This window comes from Scyliorhinus torazame, chromosome 17, assembly GCF_047496885.1.
Source record: "Scyliorhinus torazame isolate Kashiwa2021f chromosome 17, sScyTor2.1, whole genome shotgun sequence".
NCBI classification, from domain to species: Eukaryota; Metazoa; Chordata; class Chondrichthyes; order Carcharhiniformes; family Scyliorhinidae; genus Scyliorhinus; species Scyliorhinus torazame.
Window position 1 is genome coordinate 28,194,799 of NC_092723.1, and position 17,705 is coordinate 28,212,503.

General features: G+C 46.7%; 1 protein-coding gene across 3 annotated transcripts in view; it reads left to right on the top strand.

Annotated features, from left to right (window-relative positions):
• Window positions 1-2,050: 2,050 nt before the first annotated feature.
• Window positions 2,051-17,705, top strand: part of LOC140393804 (zona pellucida sperm-binding protein 3 receptor-like) — a 42,822-nt gene continuing 27,167 nt past the window's right edge. For 2 of the 3 annotated variants that reach the window (XM_072480259.1, XM_072480260.1), the window contains exons 1-3: window positions 2,051-2,294; window positions 10,735-10,926; window positions 12,420-12,516. In XM_072480259.1, the coding sequence (XP_072336360.1) occupies window positions 2,213-2,294; window positions 10,735-10,926; window positions 12,420-12,516 (371 nt within the window). In that variant the 5' untranslated portion in view covers window positions 2,051-2,212. The remainder of the gene's footprint in view (window positions 2,295-10,734; window positions 10,927-12,419; window positions 12,517-17,705) is intronic. The other variant, XM_072480258.1, reaches the window with a different exon arrangement.

Below are 17,705 nucleotides of genomic sequence, written 5' to 3' on the forward strand. Positions count from 1 at the left end.
TTTGCTATGTTCTGTGTTCTCGCATTAGACAGCTGTTTTCACACATATGTTCACATCCACTGCATGTATATATGTTAATATTGGCCTATTCTTGTAAATATGTCATCCAAACATAAAAAAAGGGAGATGTCATGATATGCAGACACACACATAATGATATACAGACAAGCAGCTAATGGACACAGAGAACAGGACATGACCAATAAGCAGGCAGGACACTCAGGGGCGGGATGTGACTATAAAAGACACGAGACACTCACACTCCGCCTCTTTCCACTGATGGACATCTAGAGAGTCAGTCAAGGCTGTTGTTACAATCTCACACATCCACCACGTGGCTAAGACCTAGTCTGGTTCAGTCAGACAGAGTAACCACACTTAAGTTAGCAGAGAGTCGAACTCACAGAGAACTGTGCTAACTGTGCTATTAGTTCAATAAACCTGATTAAACTAACTTCAAGATCTGGAGTATCTTTCTGATCTAAGCTGCATCCAGTTGCAGCCAGTGTTAGACCAGTGTATCTAACACTACAGTGATAATGGGCGCGATACTCCGCTCCCGTGCCGGTTGGGAGAATCGTCTGGGTCGCCAAATTTTCCCGCGACGCCGGTCCGACGCCCTCCCGCGATTCACAGAAGCGGCCAGATCGGCACAATCACGTTTTGCGCGGCGCGGTACAGTGAATTGCCGAGACAGCCAAAATGGCCATTCACCGGTACCCCCGCGATTCTCCAGCACGGATGGGCCGAGCGACCTGCCCAAAACGGCGGTTTCCCCCGCCGGCAGTGCCGGCGGGAACAGCGAGGGAACGCTGGGGGGGGGCGGCCTGCGGGGGGGGCGAGGGTGGATCCTGCACTGGGGGGGGGGCCTCAAATGGGGTCTGGCCCGCAATTGGTGCCCACCGATCGTCGGGCCGGCCTCTCTGAAGGAGGACCTCCTCTCTTCCGCAGCCCCGCAAGATTCGTCAGACATCTTCTTGCGGGGCAGACTCGGAGAGGACGGCAACCACGCATGCACGGGTTGGCACCGGCCAACCCGTGCATGCACGGGTGACGCCAGTTATGCGGCGCCGGCCGCGTCATGTATGCGGCGCCGCCTTTACGCGGCGCCAAGGCCTGGCGCACGTAAATGACGCGGCGCCGCTCCTAGCCCATTATCGAGCCCTGAATCGGTCGGGATAGGGGTCGTTTCGCACCGTCGTGAACCTCGACGGCGTTCACGACGGCGCGAACACTCTGCCTCCATTTTGGTGAAACCCGCCCGGTGTCTTGAAGTGAGGAAAGAACTGTGATGCTCCTCAGAGACACTGCAAATATTGGACTTCTGTCTGGCTGATGGCAGCTCGGATTCCCTGTGGCTCAGGGGAGATGAGAAGTTTGTGGGACAGGCGGTGGAACACAGCGAGGTGGCAGCAAGTGGGGGCCAAGTGGCATTGTGAGAGGTGCTGTGGAGCTATTTAAATACAGATTGATTGAACTGTTCAGATGGCCCAGTGCAGAATCAAACTGTGCTAAAACGACAAGGAATATACCGCCACCAACTATTTTGATTAAACAAAATAACCTAAATTAAGTAAACATAGGGACACATTTAAAGGGGTAGCCCCTTAAAGGGACACATTTAAAGGGGCAGCCCCTTAAAGGGATACTGGCTGAAATAAAAACAAATCACAAATGAAACTTAAATCCTCAAACTAAAATGAGATTTACAGGGTCAGATGGAGCACCCCAGTGCGGATCCACCTCCATATTTTGAGACAGAATGAAGAGGTAATTCGACTCATTGTCACTCCGAATGAATGAATGGCATCAGGTGGGACTGATAAAGTTACTTTCTCGAATAATTCTTTGCTTGGAGACAATGTAATTCAAGCGAAACTATGTCCTACATGTGAAATAGGTTTTCATTTTTAGCTTTTGTTATGTTTCATTGAATTGAGGTCGAACCTTGTTTAACATAAATTCCTGGAACAAGGCCACTACTGGGCGGATGTGTTTCAGTCGCTTCTCCTGCGTCGGGATAAAAGGAGCGGTGAGTTGTCCTGGAATAGTTACATTTATACGCGGCGCGGACAAGACCAGGAATCGATTTGCTGAGGCGGGAGCCTGGTGAATTCGTGAAAAAGGAAGGAAAGTCGCATTAACGTCTCCCAAGAGAAATATCGTAGAAGTTTCAAATTATCCGACCCCGGCGGAGGGAACATTTTCCCGAATGTTAAAAGATCGAGAAAATTGGGGAATATCAGGGAGACTGATCCTCGCTCTAACGGCCGTCTGGGTGGCCCGGGTCACGGGTAAGCTCTTTATTGCTGCCTTGGGGATCAGTTTTTAGATCCGCGATGGGGAGGTTTACAGCAGGTGCTCGGAGTTAAATCGTTAGAGTTTGAATGGGACAGAGCATCTCGGCTTTCTGTACACAGTTGGTATTTAAAAAAAAAATGTATTTTATTACAAACGTGTATCAAAACAGGTTACAACCAATAAACCCCCTGGGAAACATACTTCCCAGCAATCAACTATGCAGACTTTTTTCCCTTTTCACTCTTCCCGATCCCCACCCATGACGAACAGCTCCTCAAACACGGTCACAAACCTTTTCTCAAAATCCCTGCAGAGCCCCTTCACTCATACTTCATCTTCAACTGCAGGAAGTTGTACAGGTCACCCAATCAAGCTGCTACCCCAGGTGGTGATGCTGACAGCCACTCCAGTAAAATTCGCTGCCATCCTTCCTTCTCTCCATGAGCTCCAACATCCCTGAAACCCCAAATATTGCCACCAAAGGATTTGTGTCCCCCACCTCCCCTATCCTGGCTGAGACCGTGAACACTTCCCAATATTTTGCAACCCCAAATCATGTGAGTGTGATTCGCTGGCTCCTGCCCACACCTCTCTCACTCTTATCTGCTACCCAATGATAGAACCCACTCATTCTCGCCTGAGTCATATGCACCCTGTGCACCACCTGTATCAGGCTCTTCCTTGCACAAGAGGAGGTCCTGTTTACCATACACTGTGCCTAACTCCGTACTCTCCAATAGATCTCCTCTCCCAACTCTGCCTCCTATTTCTCCTTGATCTTCACCACCCTCTTGCCTCCCTGCTCCCCTAGTCACTTGTGTGTGTATATATATCCCCAATTCTTCTCTCTGCTTCCAAGTCTGGAAGCAGCAGTCACTCCAGCAGGGTGTATCTGTAGGGTTTGATATTAATGCCAATGTGACCGAGCAGCTCAGTCCTCTGTACACTGTAGGATTTGGTATTAATGTCAATGGGGTGGTATGGTGGTTAGCACTGCTGCCTTACAGCTCCAGGGTCCCAGGTTCAGTTTGGGCCTTGGGTGACTGTATGGAGCCTGCATGTTCTCCCTGTGTCTGTGTGGCTTTCCTCTGGGGTGCTCCAGGAGTTTTCTCACACAGTCCAAGGATGTACATGTTAGGTGGATTGGCCATGCTAAATTGCCCCTTGGTGTCCAAAAGGTTAGGTTGGGTTATGGGGATAGGGTGCTCATTTGAAGGTCTGGTGTGGACTCCATGGGCCTCCTGTACTGTAAAGTCTATGACCGAGCAGCTTAGCCCTCTGTATACAGTGTAGGGTTTGGTATTGGTAACTATCCATTTATATCTTCCAACCATAGTGCCCATAGTATCAGCTATTGAAGTCCAAATGCAGAGTTTGATGGAAACAGTTTGACTTTGACCTGACTCCTTTTTAGTGTAAAAGCAACAAGAATCTTAAGTCTGGTTAACCCTGACCAAATGGGCACAGTAAGAAGTCTAACAACACCAGGTTTATTTGGGATCGCTAGCTTTCGGAGTGTATAAACCTGTTGAATTCTAACCTGGTCTAAGACGTCTTGCTGTGCCCACCCCAGTCCAACGCCGGCAACTCCACATCATGGCTGACCAAGTGGGGTATGATGTCCCAGAGGAGGGAGCCTAAAGCTGCTGTGAAATTAATTCCAAGTTTACTTTTGAACTATGTCAAAATTGTTTTTCACCGATAAATGAACTTGGAACAGGAGTAGAGCTAAATTGGCACTTGACTTCGATATTTGTTCGAACGCCTGGTAAAAGGTTGAGATTAATAACTCGAAACGTTAACCCTTTTTTTCCACAAATGCAGCTTGAGTGTTTCCAGCACTTATTTTAAAAAAAGTTTTATTGTATAAGATGCATTTGCGTAACCTAACTGCTGTATTTCCCTACAGATTGCCCTAAACTGGTATCACCTCAAAACTGTTCCCGTAGAAGTGTCCCCAAATGTTCAGATTTCAGTACGATAGTAGGGCAGAAGCGCGTAGGTTGAAAACTGGGCTTTATGCATTTTTTTATTTTTTATTTATTTTTTCCCCCTGTCCCTCCTTGTGGATGTGAGGATTCACCGCCACCAGCAATGGTTGCCTTGATCACCTCTGTCCGGCTCCTTGTCACCTCTGTCCGGCTCCTTGTCACCTCTGTCCGGCTCCTAGTGAAGGGGCGTGATGCATTTCCTGCCAACTCCAACAGCTCGGCTCAGATACAGGAGCACAGTAAGAAGTCTTACAACACCAGGTTAAAGTCCAACAGGTTTGTTTCGATGTCACTAGCTTTTGGAGTGCTGCTCCTTCCTCGGGTGAATGACGAGGTATGTTCCAGAAACGTGTATATATAGACAGAGTCCAAGATGCCAGACAATGCTTGGAATGCGAGCATTAGCAGGTGATTAAATCTTTACAGATCCAGAGATGGGGTAACCCCAGGTTAAAGAGGTGTGAATTGTGTCAAGCCAGGACAGTTGGTAGGATTTTGCAGGCCAGATGGTGGGGGATGAATGTAATGCGACATGAATCCCAGGTCCCGGTTGAGGCTGCACTCATGTGTGCGGAACTTGGCTATAAGCTTCTGCTCGGCGATTCTGCATTGTCGCGCGTCCTGAAGGCCACCTTGGAGAACGCTTACCCAGAGATCAGGCTGAATGCCCTTGACTGCTGAAGTGTTCCCCGACTGGAAGGGAACATTCCTGCCTGGTGATTGTCGCACGATGTCCGTTCATTCGTTGTCGCAGCGTCTGCATGGTCTCGCCAATGTACCACGCTTCAGGACATCCTTTCCTGCAGTGTATGAGGTAGACAATGTTGGCCGAGTCGCACGGGTATGTACCGCGTACCTGGTGGGTGGTGCTCTCGCATGTAATGGTGGTATCCATGTCGATGATCTGGCACGTCTTGCAGAGATTGCCATGGCAGGGTTGTGTGGTATCGTGGTCACTGTTCTGAAGGCTGAGTAGTTTGCTGCAAACAATGGTTTGTTTGAGGTTGCGCGGTTGTCTGAAGGCAAGTAGTGGGGGTGTGGGGATGACCTTGGCAAGATGTTCATCTTCATCGATAACGTGTTGAAGGCTGTGAAGAAGATGTTGTAGTTTCTCCGCTCCGGGAAAGTACTGGACGACTAAGGGTATTCTGTTGGTTGTGTCCCATGTTTGTCTTCTGAGGAGGTCGGTGCGGTTTTTTTGCTGTGGCGCGTTGGAACTGTCAATCGATGAATCGAGCGATATGGGAATTACCATTGGAAACCCCCCCCCCCACCGCCTGGAAACCTAGTGACTCCCACCGCCAGCGATTCCTGGCATTAATGGCTCCACCATTTCTCACAGCCTGATTCGCATGTGAAGCAGAATGCCATGGCATCAGAGCCAGGCCAAAACGGCAGGTTCCCCCCGGCGCCGTCCACACCTGGTCGCTGCCGTCGGGAACAGCGTGGGAACGCTGGGGGGGGGGGATCCTGCACCTGGGGGGGGGGGGGTAGGGAAGTACCTCAAATGTGGCATTGCCTGCGATTGGTGTCCACCGATCGCCTGGCCATCCTCTCTGAAGGAGGACCTCCTTCCTTCCGTGGCCCTGCAAGATCCGTCCGCCATCTTCTTGCGGGGCGGACTCGGAGGACGGCAACCACGCATGCGCGGGTTGGCGCCAGCCGCGTAATCTATCCGGCGGCACCTTTTACGTGGCGACGAGGCCTGGTGCGTGTAGATGATGCGGCCCCGATCCGAGCCCTTTGTCGGGATCGGTGCTGTTTCGCGCCGTCGTGAACCTCGACGGTGTTCACGGCGGCGTGGGCACTTCAGCGCGGGAGTGGAGAATCCCGCCCTAGGTGTTGTAAAACTTCTTACTGTGCTCACCGCAGTCCAACGCCGGCATCTCCACATCACAGATACAGGAGGATAGCTGCACTGTTCCCTGCATCCGTGAGTCCACCCCTGCTTTCCCGCCAGTCTCTCTCTCTCTTACTCACTTACTCCGGTCTGTCCTAATCCACTCCACCATAAAGCGGGTGATAATTAGCTGGATATACACAACCTGAAGTGTTGGAACTAAATCCGAGATATACACAACGTGCAGGTTTGGAACTAAATCCGACCGACCATATCTCCTTGTTGTTTATGTGCTGCGCCTTCCCTCAACATGGAGCCAGTGTTTATGCGTGTACTGAGGAACCACCATCGACATCTTCATTTCCCTCGGACTTGCGGATACCGGATTGTCAGACTTTTTGTGTGACGTTACTGACCTCTGTAATACACCTGCCTCTGATGCCATGGCATTCTGCTTCACATGCGAATCAGGCTGAGAAATGGTGTAGCCATTAATGCCGGGAATCGCTGGCGGCGGGAGTCACTAGGTTTCCAGGCGGCTGGGGGGCGGGGGGGGGGGGGGGGGGGGGGGGGTGGCTTCAATGGTAATTCCCAAACACTCGGCTGGGCGGCCGGGTTATCGTGTTAAGAGTTCCAAGCCTCCAATCCTAGTCATTGCCAATACTATTTATGTATAGACGCATGGCTTACCTCTTGAGGATTTGGGGGAAATATTTGGCCAAGGTGTGCAGGGTAGATGGGATTGGCCGTGCTTAATTAGGGGTAAGAAATTAATGGGGTACTTTAAATTAAGGGTAAAGGTGTTAAATGCATACATTTTTAATAAGACCATAAGACATTTTTAATGAGGCCAGAGTAGGACCATAAGACATAGGAGCAGAATTAGGCCGCTCTGCCATTCAGCATGGCAGATCTTTTTTTCGCCCTCTTTCTCCTGCCTTCTCCCCATAACTCCTGATCCCCTTATTAATCAAAGAGCCCATATATCTCTGTCTCAAAGACAGTCGGTGATTTGGCCTCCACAGCCTTCTACGACAGATTGAATCCACAGATTCACCACCCTCTGCCTGAAGAAAGTCCACCTCTGTTTTGAAGGATCACCCTTTCAGTCTGAGGCTGTGCCCTCTGGTTCTAGTTTTTCGTAATAGTGGAAACATCCTCTCCACGTCCACTATCCAGGTCTTGCAGTATCCAGTTTCAATAAGATTCCCCCCCCCCCCCCCCCATGATTACCGACCCAGTATCCTCAACCGCTCCCCGTACGACAAGCTCTTCATTCTTGTGAACCTCCTCTGGACCCTTTCCAAGGCCAGAACGTCCTTCCCTAGATCGAGGTCCCAATACTGCTCACAATACTCCAAATGAGGTCTGACCATAGCCTTGTACAGCCTCAGAAGTACTTCCCTAGTCTTGTATTCTAGCCCTCTCGACATGGATGCTAACATTTCACTTGCCTTCCTAACTGCTGACTGAACCTGCATGTAAATCTTGAGGGAATCATGCACAAGGACTCCCCAAGTCCCTTTGCTTCTGATTTCCTAAGCATTTCCCCACTTGGAAAATAATCTATGCCTTCATAGTGTTCCATTCTGGTAGCCACACTACCAGAAGGATGTGGAGGCTTTAGAGAGGGTGCAGAAGAGATTTACCAGAATGTTGCCTGGTATGGAGGGCATTAGCTATGAGGAGCGGTTGAATAAACTCGGTTTGTTCTCACTGGAATGAAGGAGGTTGAGGGGTGACCTGATAGAGGTATACAAAATTATGAGGGGCATAGACAGAGTGGATAGTCAGAGGCTTTTCCCCAGGGTAGAGGGGTCAATTACTAGGGGGCATAGGTTTAAGGTGAGAGGGGCAAGGTTTAGAGTAGATGTACGAGGCAAGTTTTTTACGCAGCGGGTAGTGGGTGCCTGGAACTCGCTACCGGAGGAGGTGGTGGAAGCAGGGACGATAGTGACATTTTAAGGGGCATCTTGACAAATACATGAATAGGATCGGAATAGAGGGATACAGACCCAGGAAGTGTAGAAGATTGTAGTTCAGTCGGGCAGCATGGTCGGCACGGGCTTGGAGGGCCGAAGGGCCTGTTCCTGTGCTGTGCATTTCTTTGTTCATTCTCCCTACCAAGTGCATAACCTCACACTTTTCCACATTGTATTCCATCTGCCACTTTGCCCCACTCTACTTGCCTGTCCCAAGTCCTACTGCAGCTCCCCAATACTGAAGCTCCCGCAATACTACCTGTCCCTTTGCATTTCTTTTTTTTTAAATTTAGAGTAACCAATTATTTTTTTTCTCCAATTTGAGGGGCAATTTTAGTGTGGCCAATGCACCTAACCTGCGCATGGGTTGTGGGGGTGAAACCCACGCAGACACTGGGAGAATATGCAAACTCAACAGTGACCTGTGATCGAACTTGGGTCCTCCGTGCCTAGGCAGCAGTGCTAACCACTACCAACATGCTGCCCAGTATTTACTTATCATCTTCAAACTTGAAAACAGTGCCCTCTGTTGTTTCTTCCAGATCGTTATGTATATTGTGAAAAAGTTGTGGTCCCAACCCTGTCCCCTGAGGCACATCACTTGTCACTGGCTGCCATCCTTATCGCACTTTCTGCCTTCTGCCAGTCAGCCAATCCATACACTAACACCATGGGCTCTCAGCCTCCTATATGGCACCTTGTCAAAGGTGATGTGGATTTGTAAGTAACCTGGCTAGGTTTAGAAAGAAAATGCACGAGGAAATGGATAGGGAATTGGCTTTACAGTTGTCAATTTTAAAGGGGAATGAGGGACTTTCACAACTTCATAATTAACAGGAAAAAATATACAATTGTATTTGATCTGAAAGGGGAGGCAATAACAATAAATTTTATTTTGTAAAATTGAGAAGAGGTGCTGAGGACAATGGAATTAAAGTTGAAAGGGATGTGACCAAGGATACGCAAGGCAAGATGATTTTAGTTGTTGGCTGTGGGCAAGAAATCCTGCAGACAGTTCCTGTGCTGTAGAAGGTGCAAAATCTGAAGCAGCCATTTGGAAACCAGTATGTCTTTCAGAAAGCAGCCTTGTTTCTGAATTTTCTTGGATTTCCACAGGTTTACCTATTACTTGATTTTTGAGTTACAAATCTACAAGGGATTGTTGCCAAGAAGGTGTTTATTTGTACATTCTGCCTAACCATGAGGTTTTTCCTTTCCGGCGGCGGCGGTGGGGGGGGCGCGCACTGTTTTGTAAAACTTTTAAAATTATGTAACTTTAATCTTGTGCTCAAGTTTTCTTCCTCTGAACACATTTTTAAATTTGCCTTTGAACACATTTTTCAATTTGTTTCTTCAGGGCAAGTAATTTTTTCCCAGCCTTCTCGGCCCTTTTTTTTTTAGAATACAAAAAAGGTGATCTGTTAAGTGTTTCCCCCTGTGATTTAGCTTGCTCGGCAAAGTACATCTGCGGTGGTTGTATCCTCTCCACCATCTGACTATTTATCAACTTTAAAACTTGATTTCTACAACAACCTGTCTGTTTTATAAACTTCAGCTTGCACTTCTGATCATAAGACCTACCTGTGGATAGATTTGGTCAAACCAGTTCATTTCTGACTATCTGCAATTGGCACAAAAGCCACACTGGCATTCTGTTTGGCTTGCAACTTAAAAATGGGAGTCAAATAGCAACTGGACCCAAATTTGTATGTTCAAAAAAAAAACCTCCGTCCTTGCCACCTGCACAAAAGGGCAGCTTAAATTGGAAGATGGTGGAGACATTAGATAAATGGATAATTCTTGGGGGCAATTTTAATTAACTGTCCACAAGGTTTTACTGTGTAGGAGGTTAAAATGCCCCCTTTGGTTTCTGTCTTCTGTTATCTCTGGTCTTAAAAGATGTTAAATATGGTAATACTAAATCTAGTAATACAATTAATAGAACTCTGAAATATATTAAATTAAAATTTGTTTAACAATTTTTATTTTATTTTGAACATTAGCCATCCTCATTCACATGTACTCTGTCACATTTTACCCCCACCATAAATCTTGCATTCCCCAATGCATACATCCCCTTATGCTACAGAATACATGTTAGCTGGTCAAGCAATGTCTTAATTTTTTAAATTCTCAGCCTTGTTTTCAAATCCCTCCCTGGCTTCTCTAATCTACTCCAGCTAAATAACCCTTTAAGATATTCTGACCTCTTGTCCATCCCTGGTTTTAATTGATGGCTATGCTTTTCAGTTGCTTAGATCCCAAGTTCAGAAACCGCTTTGCTACACCTCCTTCTCTGTAGCTCATCTTCCATTTTTAATACTCTGTTGGGCTCGGTTTCATACTTTATGCTCCTTTGAAACATTTTGGGGCATAAGGTGTTAGAATCCCAACTTTGATTCTATTAGGAAGATGGTATCAGTGGATTTGAAACTGGTGCAAAATCAAATTTTAAAAGACTTCCAAAATTCTAGCAATGGTTCAAAATCAAATTTTAAAAGACTTCCAAAATTCTAGCATCAGGTGAGCAGGAAGTCTGAAGTATTTTGCATTTAAAGAGATATGTGACCTTGATGTATTTATTCCTCCAATAACTGAGCTTCATTTTATTTTTAAAAAGGGGACTGTGGCAAACTTCCAGTATTGGAAAATGGCTCTCCAGCTGATGAATTTATTTCTAATACCACCTTCCCTGTGGGAACCAGAGCTACTTACAAATGTCTTCCAGGTTACACATTTCAAGAAGGAGGTTCAAAACGTATTGTCTGCAGGAACGATTCAACATGGTCACCTTTACAAGCTGTTTGTGAACGTGAGTAATACATTTTACTTCCCTCTTTCATCACTGTCACTTTTTTCTCCCCTGGATCTATTTTCTCTCTAGGAAATTTGTGCTGGGTATATATCTGTGAGGACCAGCAACCTTTCCGTAGTACTACTCTTGTTGTGAGTCTGGGTGATGTAGGCTTTGATCATTTCTCACGCAACATGCAGTGAAAATCTCAGCAAGTATCAGTAATGGATGTTCTACTCTTTCATAGGATTTGCAGTGCAGAAGGAGGCCATTCGGCCCATCGAGTCTGCACCAGCTCTTTGAAAGAGAACCCTACCCAAGGTCCACACCTCATCCCTATCCCCATAACCCAGTAATCCCACCCAACACTAAGGGCAATTTAGCATGGTCAATCCACCGAACCTGCACATCTTTGGACTGTGGGAGGAAACCGGAGCACCCGGAGGAAACCCACGCAGACAGGGGGAGAAGGTGCAGACTCCGCACAGACAGTGACCCAAGCCAGGAATCGAACCTGGAGCTGTGAAGCAATTGTGCTTTCCACAATGCTACCGTGCTGCAATAACACCGAGTACTGGATATTCTCAGCTTGGGTCACTGTCTTGTGCGGAGTCGGCACGTTCTCTCAGTGTCTGTGTGGGTTTCCTCCAGATGCTCCAGTTCCCTCCCACAAGCCCCAAAAGATGTGCTTGTTGGGTCAATTCGACATTCCAAATTCTCCTTCCGTGTACCCGAAAAGGTGCCATATTGTGGCAACTGGGGGATTTTCACAGTAACGTCATTGCAGCGTTTAATGTAAGCCTACATGTGGCATTGATAAATATTATTATAGTTAAAACCAATGAGTAATCAAACAAAAATGCTGTTAATAATTGAAACTCAATATTTTAGATGTCATGTCTCTCCAGATGCTGTCTGACATGTTGACTACTTTCAATAGTTTGTTTTCATTTTGAAAATGTTTTACTTGGTGTCCTGGCCAGCACATTTCCGTCAATCACCGTTAAGAATAGATTAACCTGTCAGCATCTCTTTTCTATCTGTGGGAGCTTTTGGTGCACAGATCGGCTGACCTATTTGGTTCAATAAGTGACTTAACATCCAAATACTTCATTACCTTCATCCAAAAGAGTTGGGAAAGGCTATATAAATTTCTTTGTCTGCCTAGATCACAAGGAAATTGCTAAATGCACAAGATTGATTTGATTTATTAATCTATCTATATGACCTCCATAGACCGAACCATTAAAACAATGCAGCTGGATCATTCCACTAAGTTTTAGGTTGACTGGTAAATGCCTGTTATTGTGCGGTTGCCTTGAGCTTGAATTAAAAGTGAAGTCACGATTGAACGGAATTTTTAATTTTCATTACCATGAAGACTTGCATATAACATGGAGAAAGCACAAAAAGAAAAACAAGCCGTATTTTTTTCAAAACATTAAACTGAATGGTGTTCAAAACCCAAATAAGAATGTTGTATTTTAACATCTTTACTACTTTTCCTCTAGCACGAAACTGTGGCAATCCAGGTGAGATTCTGAATGGATATTACACTGCACCAAATACCACGTTTGGGAGTATAGTTACATTTTCTTGTGATAAAGGGTAAGTGCCTCGAGGTTGCTCACTGTAGTCAAAGATTATATTTTGTTTAAATCTTAACGGAGGTCTGTCATGGTATTTTGTTGCACCTTAAGAAGGAAACCACTTGCTCTTATTTCTGGTGGTGGTTCATGTGTTGCCTCTGAACATGGGTTTCCTGACCTACAGCTTGGATAGAACATAGAACATTACAGCGCAGTACAGGCCCTTCGGCCCTCGAAGTTACGCCGACCTGTGAAACCACTCTAAAGCCCATCTACACTATTCCCTTATCGTCCATATGCCTATCCAATGACCATTTGAATGCCCTTAGTGTTGGCAAGTCCACTACTGTTGCAGGCAGGGCATTCCACGCCCTTACTACTCTTGAGTAAAGAACCTACCACTGACATCTGTCCTATATCTATCTCCCCTCAATTTAAAGCTATCTCCCCTCATGCTAGACATCACCATCCGAGGAAAAAGGCTCTCACTGTCCACCCTCTCCAATCCTCTGATCGTCTTGTATGCCTCAATTAGGTCACCTCTTAACCTTCCTCTCTCTAACGAAAACAGCCTCAAGTCCCTCAGCCTTTCCTCATAAGATCTTCCCTCCATACCAGGCAACATTCTGGTAAATCTCCTCTGCACCCTTTCCAATGCTTCCACATCCTTCCTATAATGCGGCGACCAGAATTGCACGCAATACTCCAAATGCGGCCGCACCAGAGTTTTGTACAGCTGCAACATGACCTCATGGCTCCGAAACTCAATCCCTCTATCAATAAAAGCTAACACACTGTACGCCTTCTTAACAACCCTCTCTATCATTTTAAATTGTGAAAAAGTTATTGCTTGTGTACACTTTTTTTACTGGTAAGAACCTCGCTGATACCTGAAAACCCTGAAGGATAACTTGAAATAATGGCCCTTAGTGTATTTTTGTTTGGAATAATGTGAGGAACAAAGAACAATACAGCATCGGAACAGGCCCTTCACCCCTCCAAACCTGCGCCGACCGTGGTACGTGCCTAAACTAAATCCGTATGCACTTAACGGAATCTGTATCCTTCCATTCCCACCTATTCATATATTTGTCTAGATGCCCCTTAAATGCCACTATCGTACCTGCTCCCACCACCTCCCCTATGTCCCCTAGTACTTGACTCTCCTACCCAAGGAAAGAGCATCTGACTATCCACTCTGTCCATGCCACTCAATCTTGTAGACTTTCAGTGAGAACAGACCGAGTTTATCTAACCTCTCCTCATGGCTAATGCCCTCTGTACCAGGCAACATCCTAGTAAACCGCTTCTGTACCCTCTCCAAAGCATCCACATACACCAGAATTGTACACTGAGGTCCTGTACAGCTGCAACATTACTTGCCAATTTTTGTATTCAATGCCCCAATCCCAGCATGCTGTATGCCTTCTTGACCACCTTATCCACATGCGTTGCCACTTTCAAAGATCAGTGGACATGCACACCCAGATCTCCCTGCCTGTCGCTACTCAGTGCTGTGTAATTCTTGCATGCATTGGACCTTCCAAGTGCATTACCAAACATTTGTCCAGATTAAACTCCATCTGCCCATGACTCCAATCCGTTTATATCTTGCTGTATTCTCTGATAATCCTCTTCACTATCCGCAACTCCACCAATTTCCCCAACCCCGCGCAACGAACAACTCCTCTAGTACGGTCACAAACATCCACCATCTTTTCTCTAACTCATATACTTTATCTTTTCCAACCACAGGAAGTTGTACAGGTCACCCAAACATGTCGCTACCCCCGGTGGCAAGCTAACTGCCACTCCAGCAAAATTCGCCACCACCATGCAATCCGAGGCGAATGCCACGGCATTGGCCTTCCTCCTCTCCATGAGCTCCAGCTTCTCCAAAACCCCAAATATCGCTGTCTGGATCCAATTCCTCCTCTACTACCCTGGCTAAGACCGCGAACACTCGCCAAGAATTTTCGCAATCCCAAAACATGTGTGAATGATTCGCTGGCTCCCAGCCACCTCTCTCACTCATTTGCTACCCCCCTGTAAGGACCCACTCATTCTGACCCGTGTCATATGCACCCTGTGCACCACCTTAAACTGTATCAGGCTCATCCCATTTATCCTTTGCAGTGCCCCACTTCATACACTCCAATTGATATCTCCTCCCAACTCCACTTCCCATTTCTCCTTTATCTTCACCACCTGCTCACCACCTTGCTCCCCCAGTCACGTCTGTGTGTGTGTGTGTATATAATCCTCAATTTTTCCATCCCCTTTCACATCTGGAAGCAGCAGTCGCTCCAGCACTCTGTATTCTGGCAACCTAGTGAACCCCCTCCAGATCTTTCGCGCAAAGTCCCTAACCTGCAGATACCTAAACTCTCTACCCCTCGGCAGCTCTAACCTCTCCCTTTAGCTCCAAAGAATTTCTATACACAACCAACAACCAAGGTCTCCGAACTGATCCTTGTGTGATGCTGCTAGTCACAGCCTTCCATTCAGAAAAACACCCTTCTACTGCTATCTTTGGTCTTCTGTGCCCAAGCCAGTTCTGTATCCAACTTGCCAGCTCTCCTGTGACTTCACCTTTTGTACCGTCTACCATGAGATACCTTGTCAAGTCTTTACTGAAGTCCATGTATACATCTACTGCCTTTCTATCATCTTGTCACTTCCTCAAACTTGATCAAATTAGTGAGGCATGACCTCCCCTTCACAAAACCATGCTGTCCATCACTTATGAGTCAATTTGTTTCCAAATGTGAGTGAATCTTTTCCAATTTCCCTACCACTGGCATGAGGCTCACCGGTCTATAAATTTCCTGGATTATCCCTGCTGCCCTTCTTAAACAATGGAACAACATTGGCTACTCTCCAGTATGAGGATACAAAGATTACTGGGCCCCAGCAATTTCCTCCCTCTGTATTCTGTTCTGGGGTAGATCCCATTAGGCCCTGGGTACTTAGCTGCTTTAATGCTTTTTAGATGCTCTACACCTCCTTTTATTAATATCTACAAACTCTACCACATACTCCTCAACCACCAAGTCCTTCTCTTTGATTAATACTGAGGCAAAATATTCATTTAGTATCTCTTTCATTTCCTCTGGTTCCATACATATCCTTGAATGGACCAACCCTGGCTACCCTCATGCTCTTTAAATATGTATAAAACCCCTTGGGATTTTCCTTTAATCTGGTTCCCATCCCCCTGCCTGTTCAATCTGTTTCTCTGCCTTCCACTTTCTCCTTACTAGTTTTTGTTTCTATCCAATCTTTACTACCCTCTGACTCCTGCATTGGTTCTCATCCCCCTGCCACATTAGTTTAAACCCTCCCCAACAGTGCTAGCATACAACTCCCCTCGGACATTGGTTCCAGTCCTGCCAGATATAGATTTGTAATGATCCCACCTCTCCCAGAACTGGTTCCAATATCCCAAAAATCTGAATCTCAAGCCATTCATTCATCCTGTCATTCTTACTCTGACTAGCACATGGCACTGGTGGAAATCCTGAGATTAATACCTTTTTGATGTCCTACATTTTAGCTTAACTCCCAAATTCAGCATGTAGGACCTCCATCCTGTTTTTAAAATTGGGAAAAAAAAATTAAAAATCTATACCGTTGGTGCCTATATGCACCATGACAGCTGGCTGTTCAACCTCCCCCTTTAGAATATCCTGCAGCCGCTCTGAGACATCCAGGACCCTTGCACCCAGGAGGCAACATACCTTCCTGGAGTCTCGTTTGCGTCCGCAGAAACACCTGTCTACTCCCCTTACAAATCTCCTATCACTGTAGCTCTATTTTTCCAGTGCAACAGAGCCAGCCATGGTGCCATGAACCTGGCTACTGCTGCCTTCCCCCTGGTGAGCAATTTCCCCCAACAGTACCCAGAATGGTATACCTGTTTTGGAGCGAGATAACCGCAGGGGACCCTGGCACTGCCTTCCTACTCTTCCTCTGTCTGGTTGTCACCCATTTCCCATCTCCCTCTGTAGGTTTATCTGTGGTGTGACTAACTGGGCTATCCACGACTTCCTCAGCATCGTGGTGCTCAAGTGAGTCCATCCGCAGCTCCAGAGCCGTCAAGTGGTCTAATAGGAGCTGTACCTGGACACTACTCGCACATGAAGAAGCCAGGGACAGTGGACATGAACCTGAACTCTCTCATTGCACATGAGGAGTATGACATGGGTCTGGGATCTCCTGCCATGTCTTACCATGAGTTAACTTGCAACAACTACAATGCCAAGGGAACACTACTTGCTGATCACTTACCTGCTGGTCAAGGTGACTGAGTTGACTTCTCCCAGAAAATCTGCTGACCGTGATATCCTTCTTTACACTTGCTTGTCCTCCTCAAGCGGGAAACATTAATGTAGTGTTTCGTGCTTAACCGCTCTTTAACACCAGCTCTTCGACTACCCACAGTATTGTCAAGGTAACCTGAGTTGACCTCTCCCAGAATCACCTTCTGCCGCCTCTATTGGATGATGATCTTCCTCCTGTTTGTCACTGGAGGGGTTCTTTGGCTACCCACAGTGACCAGTTGTTGTGTAAACAATTAATGAAGAATATTTAGAAGTAAAGACTAATATACACTAGTATATTAATAACTGAATAAGCCAGCACCGGAAAGGTGGCTCTCCTTCTGGAAATTTGGATGTTGGCACACTTAGCCTGGAAAAAAAAAACCCTCCACAAACAACACTAACGTAAAGAAGTTTGCCCCCCCCCCCCCCCCAATCACGGGGACAAAGACTGCAAACCAAACAACAGCCAGTAGAGAAGTCGAGGGGGTGGGCACGCAGGAGCTGGGTCACCGACACCATACTGGACTACCCGCCAATAAGTCAATGGACAGGGCTCCTGAAACACAGGGACACAATTAAAAAGGAGATGACAGCTACGGAAAGGCAGCAGTCTCAGATGCCCTGGCCCCATTCAAGGAGGCACTGGAGAAGACTAAGCAACACTAGGTGCATGAAGCAATGGTACAGGAGCTCAAAAGGCAGAGCGACCGAATTGTCTTATTGAAGCAGAGGTGGCTATCATGATCTGCAGATAACTAACACAAACAGGACATGACCAGATCAATGAGCAGGCAGGACACCCGGGGGTGGTATCTCACTATAAAAGACAAGAGGCACTCACACTGCACCTCTTTCCACTGATGAACATCTACAGAGTGTTTCA